Genomic DNA, 16,947 nt, shown 5'->3' with positions numbered 1-16,947 from the left:
TTAAAAATAGTTATTTGGCTGGTGTTTTGCTGGGCTGGCTGGGTGGGGTTGGATATTTTTTTAATAAAACAATAAATATAAAAACTTTTTAAATATATTTAAAAAAACATTTTAATTATAAATAGAAAAAATATATTCACATTTAATTAAATACATCTAGAATCATCCATGTTAATAAATATAAAAAACAAAGTGTTAACTTAGTTTATTCAACTCGCCTCGCTAAAATTGATACTTACATGTAATAAAATATAGTAAGAAATCATATGCGTTAATAAAAACATATAAGATTTTAATTTAATTTTTAACAAAAAATGAAACAACATTTTATCATCACTACAGGGAAAAAATAAAAAGAATTACAATTATACCTCTTTGAGTGTATATGTATAATAAATCCATTAAATTAATACGTTACCTTATTTATCCCCACCGTAATCACTACTGTATTGCACAATCTTTATGCTACCCCTCATGAAGGGCTGCTTTTATGAAAATTCAGATTTTATTGTCGTGGTCAGTAGCACTGTTTACATAATCGAAGCCACGCAAGGCATGCTCCATCCCTTTCAAGATTTCAAGAATAATTCTGTGTCAGATCTCCATTTATTTCATCAGCTCAGAGTGGCAGATGTCACGCACACAACCATTTATCATGGTATGATGGAAACTCTTGATGGGCCATCTGTGGTGATTAAGTAAGACCAAAACTCCTCATTGCGTGGAGGTTTGATCATCGTCAAACGTACCAAACTCCCCCTTGTCACGTGCCAACCTGCCCTCGTTTCTTGAACACGTGCGCATCACCTACCCCCCCAGCTCACTCTCTCGTTCTCTTATTTATATCTACCAAACTCTGACTTACGACGTATAATATTTCTGCTTGCTAACTCTCTTGAATAGCAGCTCCCACGTTGCCATAATTTAAACCAATATCTAGCGAGGGTTCTTCTCGGAGCTTAATATTTAACCATTTGGGATAATTTTCTTGTTCTATCCGGCCAAGAAAAGAGTATGGTGACCGTCGACGAAGTTCGGAAGGCTCAACGGGCAGAGGGCCCTGCCGTGATCCTGGCTATCGGAACATCAACCCCTCCAAACTGTGTTGATCAAAGCACGTACCCTGACTACTACTTTCGCATCACAAACAGTGAGCATAAGGTCGAGCTTAAAGAAAAGTTCAAGCGAATGTGTAAGCCTTATAATTTATATTTAGCTAACAACATCACCTTGCTATTTAAATTCCATGCTTAATTATATGTTTATTTAAGGATTTCCGTTTGATAAATTCCAAAAGATTTTCCATGACACCCACACACGAATATATGATCTTGATTCTGGCTACTAGATTTCTTCTGATCAAAAGCCGTTCAAGGTACGTAGCTAGATAGTAGGATTTATCAATTATTGCTACAACTTTTAATAAAAAAAATTCAAAAAAAAATAAATTTTCAAGAGTAGCATATCATCAAATTTTATACCATAATGTGTCTTGATTGATCTTGTAAAATATTTATATGAATAATTGGGATGATAAATGTTGCAGGTATCTTGTCATTAAAGGAAAAATTGATTATTTATGAGACTGTTTGGGAATATGAAGTTATGAGACTGTTTGGGAATATGAAGGAAGTTAATTTCTAAAATATTTTTTATTAAAAAATATATTAAAATAATATTTTTTTATTTTTTAAAATTAATTTTTAACATTAACATATTAAAATGATGCAATGATAATAATAATTTGAAGCTAAATTGTTTTTTTAAAAGCACAGTTACATTATAATGCCAAATAAAACCTATGTTCGGTCTAGATTATAGCTATTTTTACCTATTTATTTAATTAACTTTAAGTTATATACTCACCGAAGGTTTCTCCATGGATTTTTGGAAATGAAGTTATGTAGGAGCTAATTAATATATCCTCAAAGATATCCAAAACAGTATGTCGTTAATTATTGCTACGAGGGTAGAATTGACAAAATTGAATTAGAACAGATGATCTCTAGTTTGTTAAACTAACTAATATATAAGCGAATAGTATTTTCTATAGATATTGAAGAGGGAAAAAAAAATCGTTGTCCCTAGTAATTTTTGGCGTAAATAAAATTCCATAAAATCATTGATGCTCCAATTTTGCGTATTGAAGTGTGCAACGACTGATCACATCCTTTATTTTTGTTTTGCCATGTATTTCAGGCGAGAAATCCATGATCAAGAAGAGGTACATGCACTTGACTGAGGAGATCTTGAAAGAAAATCCTAGTGTGTGCGAATACATGGCACCTTCATTGGATGCTAGGCAGGACATGGTGGTGGTCGAGGTACCAAAGTTGGGCAAAGAAGCAGCTGCCAAGGCCATCAAGGAATGGGGCCAGCCCAAGTCCAAAATAACCCATTTGGTCTTTTGCACAACCAGTGGTGTTGACATGCCCGGGGCTGACTATCAACTCACTAAGCTCTTGGGTCTCCGCTCATCGGTAAAACGTTTCATGATGTACCAGCAAGGTTGTTTTGCTGGTGGGACGGTGCTCCGCCTAGCTAAAGACCTTGCCGAGAACAACAAAGGTGCTCGTGTGCTAGTCGTGTGCTCAGAAATAACAGCAGTGACATTTCGTGGTCCTAGTGACACTCACCTTGATAGCCTTGTGGGTCAAGCGTTGTTTGGCGACGGCGCAGCTGCTATCATAATAGGCTCGGACCCTGTGCTGGGGGTCGAGAAGCCTTTGTTTGAGCTGGTGTCTGCCGCCCAGACTATTCTACCCGATAGTGATGGGGCTATAGATGGACATCTTCGTGAAGTTGGGCTTACATTTCACCTTCTCAAGGATGTGCCCGGGCTTATTTCAAAAAATATTGAAAAGAGTCTAACCGAGGCTTTCAAGCCCTTGGGCATCTCGGATTGGAACTCCCTTTTCTGGATTGCGCACCCTGGTGGGCCCGCAATTCTGGACCAGGTGGAGGCTAAGTTGGAGCTTAAACCTGAAAAACTGCGAGCCACTCGACAAGTACTGGCTGACTATGGTAACATGTCCAGTGCATGTGTGCTATTTATTTTGGACGAGATGAGGAAGAAATCTGCCAAGGACGGGCTTAAATCTACTGGAGAAGGGTTGGAATGGGGCGTCCTTTTCGGGTTCGGGCCTGGGCTTACTGTTGAGACTGTCGTGCTCCATAGTGTGGCTTCTATCTAGAAGCTGCGACTGTGGATTTACATGGTCACCGTGCATTTCCACTTCCATGGCCTTTTTATTCTACTGATCTGTTCTTCGTTTCTTTTAAAAATTATCTCCTTTTCTATAGCACGTGTAGGGATGTCAATGCTATCTGTGGAGGATCGAGTTTCTAGTGTTTTTATATTTCTACTGTTATTTATGGAATAAAAAATTAAAATTTTTATATTATATCTGTTAAGCATCGTGTATCCACTCAAATATCCATTTTTTATTATTCAATGTAAAATAAAAAAAATCATTGTGTCAATATTGAAGTATATATATATATATATATATATATATATATATATATATATATAAAGATGTATTTTAATTAAATTTCAGGTTAGATAATCTAATCATGTGATCCGGAGAGGATCTTTTAAAGATTGACTGATCCATTCATTCAATGAATGATATTTTTCAGAAACAATACCACCAATCCACATAATATTTATATTAATGGTAAATTCATAAATAAAATGATCTCGAATTAATTTATTTTATAATAATTAACTTGCCATTGCGCTCATGCGTTACAGGAATCCACCAGTAACTTAGAATGATTAATCAAACATTATACAAATTTCTAAACGCAGCTTAGAACAGTTAAGGAGATCTTATATAGACTTATGTACACAACTTGTAACGATTAATTAGATAGTTTATATATCTTCTTATATATCAAATGGTATTCGAGCGAATTGCTTTTTTAATTCTTTGAAAAGATAGACTATGTTTAACAGTAATTCTTTATCCTCAATTCATTTATATTAGATAGGTAGCTTGAGTTACGTTGTGAGCTAAATTAATTTTTTTCTAATACAAAAAACAATATTTAAGTGATGATAACCGACTTAATACAAGTCTACTCAAATAAAACGTGATATAAGATATGACATCGAAATAACTCCATGGAAAAAAAAGTTAAAAAAACTCACTAACCTCAAGGCCCAATAACATAAAGTTAAATAATGAAATTGAAAAAAAAATCAATTTCAAAAAACATAACATCAAAGAATCCCTCTCAATCAACATGAGTTAACTTGACAAATTTATCACCCATGATATGAGATAAAAATAATTTTTTTTTTTTAAAAGACCGAAGTCAAGTAAAAAAACAGAGTTAACCCGGATTAAGTTGACTAATCTGCACTCAAGATGACAACACAGGAAAAAAAAAAGTGGAAAAACCACAAAGCTCAAAAATCAATAGCTCAGTGTCAAATGATGAAATTAAAAAATAAAATCAGTTTAATAAAAAAAAACTCTTAGTCAACCCGGGTTAACTCGACAAACCCACTACCTAGAATAAACTCGCAAAAAGAAAAGTGGGATAAATAACAAAGCTCAAGACACAATAACCCAATTTCGAATGATAAAATTAAAAAAAAAATATATGAATAAAGGACCTAAAAACAAGACCTAACTTAAATAAGACTGATATTTGAAACTAGTGACTCGGGTCAAGAGATCAAGATTACTTTGTTGAAAGGCAGACACAAAAAAGTTGCAAAGTAAATTTTCCAGTCATAAAATTTTGGTCACCGACCTGATATAATTAGGTCTCGTTTTATTTTAATTATGAGATAAAAATATTAGCAACGACAACATATAGATAAAATTAAATAAAAAAAATGATCACGATAATTTGAGAAGAAAATATTTTTTCAAAAGAAGACAAACGATATAGCTCAATTCTCATCCCATTAAATACAAAAGGATAAAATTATGTGAAAAAAAGCCCTAAAAAAATTGATCCGATTCAATTGGAATTAGCATGAAAAACACGTAACCTTGATAATGAGGGTTGAGCCAACTCGAGTTGTCCCACCAAACTCACGGTCTAAGTTATGAAATCAAGATAACTCGATAGAAAAGAAAACAATGAAAATCACAAAGACAATTTAAAAAAAAAAACCAATGTCAACCTATGTTAACTTTTCAAACTTGTGATCCAAGTCCCTACATCGAAAACATCTTATCTAAAAAAACCATAAAATCCAATTTCTAATCAATTAAATATTAAATGATGAAATTGAAGAAATAATTTCAATTATATAAACTGACTTAAGACAAAAAAAAATAACAAATAAAAGAATAAGATCAAAATTGAATTACAAAATAAATTTTTTCTTTGATTGAAGGGTGAGATTTAAAAGAAAAGTCAATTTAACAAAAGGAAAAAAAAACAATAAAAAAAAAGGATCAAATTTGAAATAAGACATATAAACAAAATTTTGATTGAAGGGCGAAATTGAAAATAAAAATCAATTTAGCAAAAGACCATAAAAATTCAAAAGAATGAAGATCAAATTGAAAAAATAACGTATAATAAATTGAGATTAAATGATGAAATTTAAAACAAAAAAAAAACTTATGTAGAAAAGCCAAGAACAAAAATTAGAAATTAAAAGAATGAGAACTAAAAATAAAATACCAATTACAAAGAGGGTCAAGTTGTAATTTTTAGGGGAGGAGAAAGAGAAAAAAAAAGCTCACCGGTGACAAATCACCCAACCAACGCCGACATGCACTGCAAAAATAGAAAGACATGACAACGATTCCAACAAAACATCAAAAAGTATTTTTTGCTGCTGGGAGTCGTCGCACACTCCGCCTAGAGTGCACGAGCGCCTCCCACATGCCTACGCCTTTTTCCTATTAATATAATGTTTAATCTATGAAAAAAACCAAGTAACCCTTCATGAAATTGGTGATAGCAAAATAAATCATAGTGAAAAGACTAAAAAGCTCCTAGACACATGTTTTTTTTATTTTATTATTTCAATGGTAAAACTATTATTTTAATGTGTTTGAAAAGGTGAAAAGGCATAAATATCCTTCCTTTTCAATTCCAAAAATATTGAATTAAATGGCAATTCAATCATTTTACTATACTTAAAAAAAAATAACCTTAATCAATTTTTTAATGACTAATGAGTTCTTGAAAAAAATCTAAATACCCTCAAAATCAAGGCATTTTATTTTTTTAGGAAGGGAAAAACATCATTACACTGTTCTAGTGAACAATGCAAATAAGCATGTGTCTATAGTGTTTTTCAATGTCCAATTAACTTTTGTTAATAAGTTCCATTTTTTTTGTCCGTCCACATTCTGTCTTTTTTCACTTTGACCATGTGTCTTTCTCTAACCAAGCTCACATTTTTCTTTTTGTGTTGTCTTTGTGTTATGAACGTGTGTTTGACATTATGATAGCTTTTGTAATTATATTTTTTTATAAAAATAAATTAAAAAAAGCTATAAATTATAATGTTTTAATAACCAAGGTTTCAAGAGAGAGTTTTTAGTTAGATCCATGAAAAACTGTAGTATGTATTGATTAACTCAATACTTTCAAAATTATAGTAGGGATAAAATGCAAAATTATAGTTATTCCAAGTAGCAGGAGGGAGTATTATCTTGTGCTTCTGGGTTCTAATTTTATGGGATCACTTATCAATCATGTCTTTCGAGACCAGTGTTGGAAAGTTACATTGTTGGTATACTAATTCTCACTTTTTCTTAATCAAGTTTATTGATTTTTTTTTCTTGGTTTTAATGTACTAACTTTTTCAAAACTATATGCGAAGTACATCCATTTAAACTCTATTAAAATCTCTGTCGAGTAGAGAAGAGATTTCATTGCTAATACACTAAATTTTCACTTTTTATCCACCACGCACATGATACTTCTCAACAAAAATAAATGGCCTGAAAATAATACGGTTAAAAATATTAAAATCATATGCATAGAAAGTGAAAAGTTAATGCACTGATAGTGTGATTTCCCCTTAAAAAATCAACTTGAAATGGTCAGAGTTCAAGAATACATGATTAAATAGCATAAAAATTGACACAATTTAGATCATTCTACTTAATTAAAAGTTCTTAAAGTCAGTAAATAAAAAAAAAATCAAGACCAATATAATTGATCGAGAAAAGATAGCAGAAGAAGGAGGAGGAGGAGGAGGAGGTTGTATACTATCGCGTGTGATTTTCACTGAATTGAGCTTTTGAGTTGTGTATTTTCATGGCTTACAACCTTGATCTTTATGTAGTATAATCATAAGAGAAGGGATGTTGCATGCGCACCTTATCCATGGTGTTATTGCGATTGTTTTTTTAATTTTTATTTCAGAAATATATTAAAATAATATTTTAAAAAAAATATTATTTTTGATATTAATATATTAAAATAATCTGAAACATTAAAAATATATTAATTTAAATAAAATAAAAAATTAAATTTTTTTAAAAATATCTTTAAAATACAAAAACAAATAATAACGAATTGACAAATGATATATAACCTTAAGCACAACCACTTCCAGTTAGGTGCCAAGGCTTTGACCACTTGGGCCTCTTGTGGTAAGGAACTCAAGAAGGGTAGCTCTTGCATGCGTGTAGGAAAATTAACAGTTAACCATTTCTGAAATCTTTCTCTGAGCATTTTGATTTTTTCTCATTTCTTAAAAAAACTCAGTAATTTAAGTTTTCTCAAAAAAAAAAAAAAATTTTATTTCTTATATTTTTCAAAAACAAAAAATGACGGTTGATCATTTTTTATTTTTTCCCCTAAAGATCTATATTTTTTCAAAATAAATTATTATTATTATTTGCTTCCTAGACATATAAAAAAATTCCATTAAGATTTCTCTAAAAATCAATATCCTTTGAAATATATTAATTGTTTTATTTCTTAATAACTTTAAAAATCCTTGGTTTTTTTATTTTTTGAGAAAAATTATTCTTTTTCATAACCAGTTTCAAAATTTTAATTGGCTTTCATTATATAATTTATTCAATTAGGTTAATTGACAAAATTCTATATATACAATATGAGATTTGACCAAATCTTTCTTTGCTAGAGCTCATTTGTCAAAAAAAAATTGATAACTGTGAGTATCCAGACCAGCTTATAAATACCTTGATTAATTTTTCGAGATCCTGAAATTAACAATTATATAAACCTCCAATAATCCTAAAATTTATAGCATTCAAACTGATAATTTTTAAAAAATAAAGTCAAACATCACCAATTAAATTAACCACTCAAAATTGCTCATTTGTCAAATTGATGCAACATAAGTGGCTATTTTTGGACCTTAAGCCAATTTTTGATAGCTAAATGCCAAAAAAATCCACATCACATCACATGCCACGCCTCTCATCTCTCGAAATAAATAAATAAGTAAATAAATATTTACGAGGAATTCATAAATATCTCTAAGAATCTACAAACGCACCTTATGGTGTTTAGTGATCTAATTTGAGCGTAAAATCTAGCCATGCTCCACATTTAAATCACCAAAACTGGAGAAGTTCCAAATTGGCTTTTTATTTATTTTTTTATATAAAGAGTATAAAGTAATTTTTTACTATATAAAATCTGAAATACATAATTTTAATTATTTCTAATATAAACTTACTTTCAATTGTACATATTAATTAACCAAATACATAATTAACCATAACTACAACAAACTTCTAAACTAAATACATCCAAGGCTATGGACAAACAAAGATGAGACTGTTAGCTCAGGAAAGATCTGAAGGTGCTTGAAAAATAATTAGTAATATTTTATTAATTATTTTCTGAACTCATTTTAATAAAAAAATGAGAGAAATACTAAATAATAATATTCGTGTCACTCTGAAACTTCCCGTAAGCTTTGATGTGCCATTGCAGCCGGCATTCAATTCGGAGTCACTGGTAGACTGGTTAGAAAGGCATTTATAAAGCACGTGAGCATCTCACCTAACCCTTCTTTGCTCTTGTAGTTGGAACAAGATCCCAGCTAACCTCTCGCTCTCTGTGCTTACTCTATATAAAAACCACATTCTCTACGAACTTCTCAAACGCATCCCCATCTAGCTCTCGCAGCAGCTACATTGCCATATTTACACCACCTAGCTAGGCTACTGTTGTCGTGCTTAGTGTGATTTAAATTCTTTGTAATCTTTTCCTCCGAGAAAAAAAAATGGTGACCGTTGATGAAATTCGGAAGGCGCAGAGGGCAGAGGGCCCTGCCACCATCTTGGCCATTGGAACATCAACCCCTCCGAATTGTGTTGATCAAAGCACCTATCCTGACTATTATTTTCGTATCACCAACAGCGAGCATAAGGTGGAGCTTAAAGAAAAGTTCAAGCGAATGTGTAAGACTTGCTTATGATCATTAAGCTATTGGCATTTCCATTGCACAGATATTACTTCATGATCATGTTTCTTTAGAGATAATTTCATCGCCTTGCTTGTTCTTCCAGCTGCTAGATCATGTCCCATAATTCAATTCTGAGAATCTAGTTACTCGCCAAGGATTCCTCCATAGATTTTGGAAATGATATATAGGATCGGGAGCATCGTGGAATTAATTTAGATGGCTAAATCGCGTGCCCTTTCTTGAGGAATACTCGTGAAAATAAAATTTGTCCAAATATATGTGAATTAGTGCTGAGTGAAAAACATTTCCTATAAAATAATTATCATGGCCTTTAGTAATTTTGGGGCATTATTGCTCTTTAATATTCCATCCTTGAAAGAAAAACCATTGATGTCCTGCTTGTCTTGCTAGATATTTATGAAATTTTATTTTGCCATGTATTTCAGGCGAGAAATCCATGATCAAGAAGAGGTACATGCACTTGACTGAGGAGATCTTGAAAGAAAATCCTAGTGTGTGCGAATACATGGCACCTTCATTGGATGCTAGGCAGGACATGGTGGTGGTCGAGATACCAAAGTTGGGCAAAGAAGCAGCTGCCAAGGCCATCAAGGAATGGGGCCAGCCCAAGTCCAAAATAACCCATTTGGTCTTTTGCACAACCAGTGGTGTTGACATGCCCGGGGCTGACTATCAACTCACTAAGCTCTTGGGTCTTCGCTCATCAGTAAAACGTTTCATGATGTACCAGCAAGGTTGTTTTGCTGGTGGGACGGTGCTCCGCCTAGCTAAAGACCTTGCTGAAAACAACAAAGGTGCTCGCGTGCTAGTCGTGTGCTCAGAAATAACAGCAGTGACATTTCGTGGCCCTAGTGACACCCACCTCGATAGTCTTGTGGGTCAAGCGTTGTTTGGTGACGGCGCAGCTGCTATCATAATAGGCTCGGATCCTGTGCTGGGGGTCGAGAAGCCTTTGTTTGAGCTGGTGTCTGCCGCCCAGACTATTCTACCCGATAGTGAGGGGGCTATAGATGGACATCTTCGCGAAGTTGGGCTTACATTTCACCTTCTCAAGGATGTGCCCGGGCTTATTTCAAAAAACGTCGAAAAGAGTCTAACCGAGGCTTTCAAGCCCTTGGGCATCTCGGATTGGAACTCCCTTTTCTGGATTGCGCACCCTGGTGGGCCCGCAATTCTGGACCAGGTGGAGGCTAAGTTGGAGCTTAAACCTGAAAAACTGCGAGCCACTCGACAAGTACTGGCTGACTATGGTAACATGTCCAGTGCATGTGTGCTATTTATTTTGGACGAGATGAGGAAGAAATCTGCCAAGGACGGGCTTAAATCTACTGGAGAAGGGTTGGAATGGGGCGTCCTTTTCGGGTTCGGGCCTGGGCTTACTGTTGAGACAGTGGTGCTCCACAGTCTGCCTGCCACAATTTAGAAGCTGCTTCTGTTGATTTACATGGTCACCGTGCATTTCAACCTTCATGGCACTGTTTTTCTTCAATTTGGTTTTATTATCTTTTCCCTCTGTACCTTTTTTATTCGAGTTTTCTCTCTTCTGAGAGAGCCAGAAGTGTGGGAAAGATCAAAATTGTTGTGTCTTGCTTTACCTTCATAATAAATTGTATTTGAAAAGCTCTGTGAACAATTTATTTTATGATCGTACCACCGGTACTACAAATCAAAACCTATAATTCTTATCATGTCGAGAGACAGAATGCCTGTAGTGCTGTTGACCTAGGATTCCAGTGTTGAGAATACAACCTCTGTGCATGTTCGGAATTTGTAAGCATGCATATTCCAAGGAAGGATCTCTTTCTAATATTCCCTTCGAATCACACAGCATTGATTAATCAAAGCATTGTTTTTGCTGGTGGAATCGGTTTCTATGAGAAACTATTTCCTACCTTTTATCGAATTATCTTTTCAATTAAATATATTTTAATTTTATATTTATTTTTTTTATCTTAGAACATTAACCACGCACCATCTTTACAGTTCTCCTGTTCATAAACAAAACAAATTTAGATCCTCGTCACAGAAAAATTAAACTACAAAAAAGATTGTTTAGAGATACAAGTGCCCCCACAAGCTAGCTACATGCCTACATCCATGCTCTGCCATGACAGGTTGCACCGACATGTAACATTTCTTTAATAATTTTTTTGTGGGGGCCGGTCACCGGTGGCGTGGTGCTATAGATTTATTACAACAAAATCGGACTCCAAAAGCTTGAGAAAAGGATATGGTAAAGGGAATAATTAGAAATCACTTTCAAGAGGGACAAAATCATGTTGATTAGTTAACTCATTCACAAAGGTCAGAGACTGGATAGAAAAGTGTATACATATAATGGAAGAGGCGCTCATTTGACTATGTGGGGAATTCGTCTAAAGGGTATTGGCATAATCATAATATGGCAATCGAGTGGTTCTCCCGCCCTCTTTCAACTCTATGCTAAGCTAGTTTCATTTTCAGGTAAGGTTTACTATATATATATATATATATATATTTTTATTGACATGGATGTTCGGGCCAATTTGTATGCACCTCGACTAATTCTACAGGCTCTGAAGTTAACGATCATATAAATCTCTAGTGATTCTGAGATTTGTAAATCTTAAACTAATAACTTCTAAAATACAAATCTAAAACATAATCAGTGAGCTATACTCTTAAAATTACAGTTTATTATTTTATTTGATTGAGAAGGCTCGCGCTTTATACTTCTCCACAGTAATACAACAGGCTCCTTTTTCTTTTTCTTTTTCCTTTTCGTTTCCTTTTCGTTTCAGAAGATAACATACGAGTAGTGCTGTCTTGCCTAACATTTCCATGGAAATCTCTGTATATTATATGGAACAAGTGGCCGGTTCCATCAATTTAATAATTGAGATTTTTTTTAAAACAAAATTAGCAGTCCTTGCAATACAACTTTTAAGCGAAGTGGCCGGTTCCATCAATACAACTCAATAGACTCTACGATTAATGATGGTAGTATTACTCGTGGTGATGGATACTTGACAAAACATGACTTGACAAGGATAGATGCGGGAGATATTTTTTTTTCTTGATAGATGAAAAGAGACGGTTTTTTTTTTTGGTAGTTTAACTTGTTTTAGTTTGAAAAATATATTTTAAATTTTTATATAATTTTAATGTGATGATGTAAAAATATATATAAAAAATTATTATTTTAATTAAAAAATATTTTAAAAAACATATTATTAAGTACATACAAAAACAAATAAAGAATATAGCATCTATTATGTGAAGAATCTAAAACTAATTATATATATTCATTAATATTTTTTTAATCTTATATTAAGTATTACATTGATTATTATACCCCCAATTGTTATTAAAATATATGATATTTATTATATTTTATTATATACAAGTATCGACTTTTTAATCCACGATTATATTTTTTATTTATGTCAAAAAATATATTAATAACATTTACACATTAAATCTTTTGTGTTATAAAAAAAATATCCAACCTACAGTAAGACGAGTTGAATAAACATATTAATATTTTATTTTATTTTATATTTATTGACACAAATAATTCTTGATGTATTCAATTAAATATACATATATTTTTTATGTATAATTAAGATTAAAAAAAACACATTTGAAAAGGTTGTATATTTATTTATTTTTTGTCAAAAAAATTATCCGACTCACAACGAAACGTGAGTCAAATAACTAGTTTTTATATATAATTACAATTATGAATGTTTATTTTTACATGAAAAAATATATTTTAAATAGTATTTAGCAAAAGATATATTAATTAATTTTTTTCTTAACATGAAGAAGTGTCAATATATATGTGAGAATTATCGGGAAAAAAAAACATGTTTATATATAATATAGACCTATAATCCAATAATTTAGGATTTCCAGGTGGAGGTGTAATCTATCTTTATATATATATATATATATATATATATATATATATATATATATATATATATATATAAGCTCTCATGCGTACTGTAGGTTCGACCTGAATGTAATGATCCATGTATTTCCCCAAACACAAACAATTCCCTAATAAATCGGTATCATCAGAGCTGAACTTAATTTTCATGGTTGAGCAAAAAAACCAATCCTTGAGCTCTGAACAGCGCCGAGCTCAAATTGTTAAATACTTTTATTGCAAGGCTTGTGCTCCGATTAATCGGGCTCATATTTGATGAAAGAGATTTGCTGGGTGTACATATAAATGTTAAATATTTCTCATATATATATAAACCATAACTCAACAATTTAGGTTTTTGGATCGGAGTTGATGTCCTTCTCCATGCATAAGCCATCATCCTTGAACACGAACAAACACTCTCGAAAAAACCCAGCTTAGGTCAAATGATCATACATGGGTTATTAGAACTAAGATTGTTAAAAAAAAAAAATTGACACAACACGAAATGTATAGTATAAACTCAAATAGTAAAATCATAAATAAAATATTTTAACTAATTATATATTAACAATTTCAATTAAGTAGTAATTAACAATATGACACAATTAAAATAAAAATAAAAAAAACAATAGAAAAGTTCAAATACCTTCATTTTATTCACATTGATTCCTTTACTTCTTGGACAAATCGACCCACTTACTTCGTTATTTACAAAAAATGAGTCCCTTTAAATTTTAATAGACCATTTAACATTAATTACTCCAAAGGTCAAGCATGCCAATTTATAATTTTTATTCTATATATTTGCCAGCTAAAACGGAGTAATATATCAATTGATATGTTAATAGTTTACATAAAAAAAAATGTGAAGAATGAATAGGTATTCTAATTTTACGGAAATAAAATCCACAAATAACTTGTTTCGTTAAAAAAATTATAATAATTATAGTCAAAATCAAGCTCTTGATTATCAAATTGCACAAGTTTTGTAAGATATAAATTCAAAATAATAAAAATGTTAAGGTGCATATTACCAGAATGCACACTTTTATATTTTTTTCAAACTCGTAAAATCGGTCTGATTTTACCGAGTTTGAACGAGTTAGACCATTTTTACTAGTTTTCGAGTTTTAATCTGATTTGACACGTTAGATACATGTTGACTCGTAAAATCATAAGATTTTAAGAGTCAACTCACTTTTTTAATAACATTGATTAGAACACAACGTTATTTTCTTTAATGCAAATACTCTTGTTCTAATTCAGTCTATTATTCGTATCTCTAAACGAAGAATAATTAATTTCACGCCATATGAAACACACACCATATTATTTTTTAAAATATTTTTTGGTTTGGAAATGCAGTAAAATAATTTTTGATATCAGTACATCAAAATGATCTGAAAACATTAAGGGTGTGTTTGGGAACGCGGTGCAAACCACGTTCCCAATTTTTTTTTTTTTGCTTAAAATAATTTTTTTATGTTTTTAGATCATTTTAATATGCTGATGTCAAAAATAATTTTTTAAAAATAAAAAAGAAACTTTATTTTGTTGCATTTCTAAGCGAAAAGCATTTTGAACCGTCATTATTATCACAATCTCAAACAAGCTCTAAAAAAAAAAAATTGAAACAAGATTAAAAAAAAAACACTTATGAAATTCAAGAATAAACCGACCCAAATCCATCACTAACAACTACCTTAGTTTTATCTTATACAATGTTCATGATAAATTCAATTCGATTTCAAATAATTTGTCTTCTAAATTGGCAAGAAGGCGCACTGCTTCCGGAGATGTAGTTCGATTCATCTAGTCTTGATAGTGCTATGATTTACTGGTCAACGAGGCTTAGGCTCGGTACGAGGAGAATAGAGCTCTCGGGTTTTTGACAAATCATTCAACCTGAATAACTAATTGGTCATCCATTTGAGAGAAAAAAGTGGACACCGCGTTGTTTTGGGATATTCTGTAGTGTTTTTGAAAAAAAAAAAAAAAACCTCCTGTTAATAATATTATTTTTCTCTCTAGAAATATTTTTAGACCATCAATTAAATCTAAATTCTTTTTCAGAATAAATTTAAAGATACATCCTATTTATTTATACCAATTCTCTTTAGTATTGGTCTCAAAATCTTGACTACAATAGTTATTTGATTTACCCACCCTCTCTTATGTTTTATTTGATTCTTCTTGTAAAATAATTAATGCTTGTTGAAATAGCTATAATTTGTTTTTTTGAAACGATTCAATTGTAAAATACATTAAGAGATTTGAGGTTGTTTCACTGACCAATGAGACACTTCAAATCTTTTTTTTTCTCTGTGTTTTTGTCTCTTTTTTTTTAAATCCACCCTTAGCTAGGTTTTTGTGTTTTTTTTTTTAAATTTGATCCTTAATACTTTTTTTTTTAATTTAATGCGTTTATAATAAATTAATTTTCTTTGAACTTCATGATTTGTTTTCTTTATACGAGGCTCTCGATATATTGAAAAAAATTTTATAGTGCTTGATTAGGCACGATCACACTTAATGTTTTGGGTTTAAAATATTTGAAGTATTATGGATTAAATTTAAAATCAAAATAAATACCGGAGCTCTTTCTTTTTCAAATCACAAACTAGATTGAATGACCAAGAGAAAAATAACTGACACGTGTAACACAAACGCCAACAATTTAAAAATATCATAGGATTATAAAGACGCATGCAACAACCACCGAACTTCAAATGTGGCCTTTTATAGTACCGATGAAATTATCTTTCTTACTTGGTGACGCATGAAGATGAAGGCCCTTTGGCATGGCTTTGACAACCATTTCTTCTTATATCTCTTTGGTTTTTGCACCTAACTCCTTGTTGTTTTTTATTTCAAATTTGATATTACTAATTTTAGCAATAATTGTAGTTCCATATCATAAAATTGATGCTCGGCAAATCATGAAATAATATTTTAAATCACAAGCACATGAGATAGGAAAAATAATAAAAAAATAATAAAAATGCAACACAGGAGCAAAAAACTATCTATCATGGGTTGCAATAGCTACCCAAAATGTTTTATTTTTTCTTAAATTTTTTATTTGTCACTTGATTTATTTTTCCCTCCAATCCAATCATTTCACATTAAATTAATTGATATTGGATTTAAGTTTTTGTTTTGGTTGATTTTATATAGGTCCTTATGATTTTAACAATAAGTTTAGATATTGATTTAATGCTTAATTTAACAAAATAAAATAAAATTTTATTAATTCAAATCAAATAAAATTTTAGAAATCTAGTTTCAAACTAAAACAACAACCGCACTAACATGGAAAATTGATATTTATGATACATTAATACTAGTCATGATAAGAACATTTATTTGACATTTTCTCTACAAGAATTTTCTATAGTCCAATCAAATACAAAAAATCTGTAACAGATCAAGGATATTTGTGATCCATTAGCCACCCCATGGACCATTCATGTGACATTTTATTTACAAGATTCATAGAACAAATTTGAATCTCACCCTCTTTAGCTGACCTAATACTTGTCCACAGGAAGGCCTCCTAGGCCTAACCATGACCCCACTGTGTTTGTTAGCATATCACTAATTTATTCTTTCAAATCAAACCAATTTT

The 16,947-nt window shown here is 31.5% G+C and overlaps 2 protein-coding genes across 2 annotated transcripts; both read left to right on the top strand.

The window, feature by feature from the left end:
* Nucleotides 1-864: 864 nt before the first annotated feature.
* Nucleotides 865-3,404, top strand: LOC7460520 (chalcone synthase 1). Its single transcript, XM_002299246.4, has 2 exons — nt 865-1,192; nt 2,200-3,404. The coding sequence occupies exons 1-2, from the start codon at nt 1,015-1,017 to the stop codon at nt 3,192-3,194; spliced, it is 1,173 nt and encodes a 390-aa protein (XP_002299282.1). The 5' UTR covers nt 865-1,014; the 3' UTR covers nt 3,195-3,404.
* A 5,662-nt stretch (nt 3,405-9,066) lies between these two features.
* On the top strand, nt 9,067-11,023 carry LOC7460519 (chalcone synthase 1). Its single transcript, XM_002299245.4, has 2 exons — nt 9,067-9,377; nt 9,829-11,023. Exons 1-2 carry the CDS (start codon nt 9,200-9,202, stop codon nt 10,824-10,826), a joined length of 1,176 nt encoding a protein of 391 aa, XP_002299281.3. The 5' UTR covers nt 9,067-9,199; the 3' UTR covers nt 10,827-11,023.
* The last annotated feature ends 5,924 nt before the right edge of the window (nt 11,024-16,947 follow it).

Source organism: Populus trichocarpa, chromosome 1 (genome assembly GCF_000002775.5).
Source record: "Populus trichocarpa isolate Nisqually-1 chromosome 1, P.trichocarpa_v4.1, whole genome shotgun sequence".
NCBI classification, from domain to species: domain Eukaryota; kingdom Viridiplantae; phylum Streptophyta; class Magnoliopsida; order Malpighiales; family Salicaceae; genus Populus; species Populus trichocarpa.
This window is presented reverse-complemented; position numbering and strand designations above follow the sequence as displayed.

Bases quoted from the DNA above. Each gene is read 5' to 3' on its own strand.
- LOC7460520 (XM_002299246.4), top strand. From the start codon at position 1,015: ATGGTGACCGTCGACGAAGTTCGGAAGGCTCAACGGGCAGAGGGCCCT. The intron at 1,193-2,199 runs GTAAGCCTTATA...CATGTATTTCAG, and splicing joins AGAAAAGTTCAAGCGAATGT to GCGAGAAATCCATGATCAAG.
- LOC7460519 (XM_002299245.4), top strand. From the start codon at position 9,200: ATGGTGACCGTTGATGAAATTCGGAAGGCGCAGAGGGCAGAGGGCCCT. The intron at 9,378-9,828 runs GTAAGACTTGCT...CATGTATTTCAG, and splicing joins AGAAAAGTTCAAGCGAATGT to GCGAGAAATCCATGATCAAG.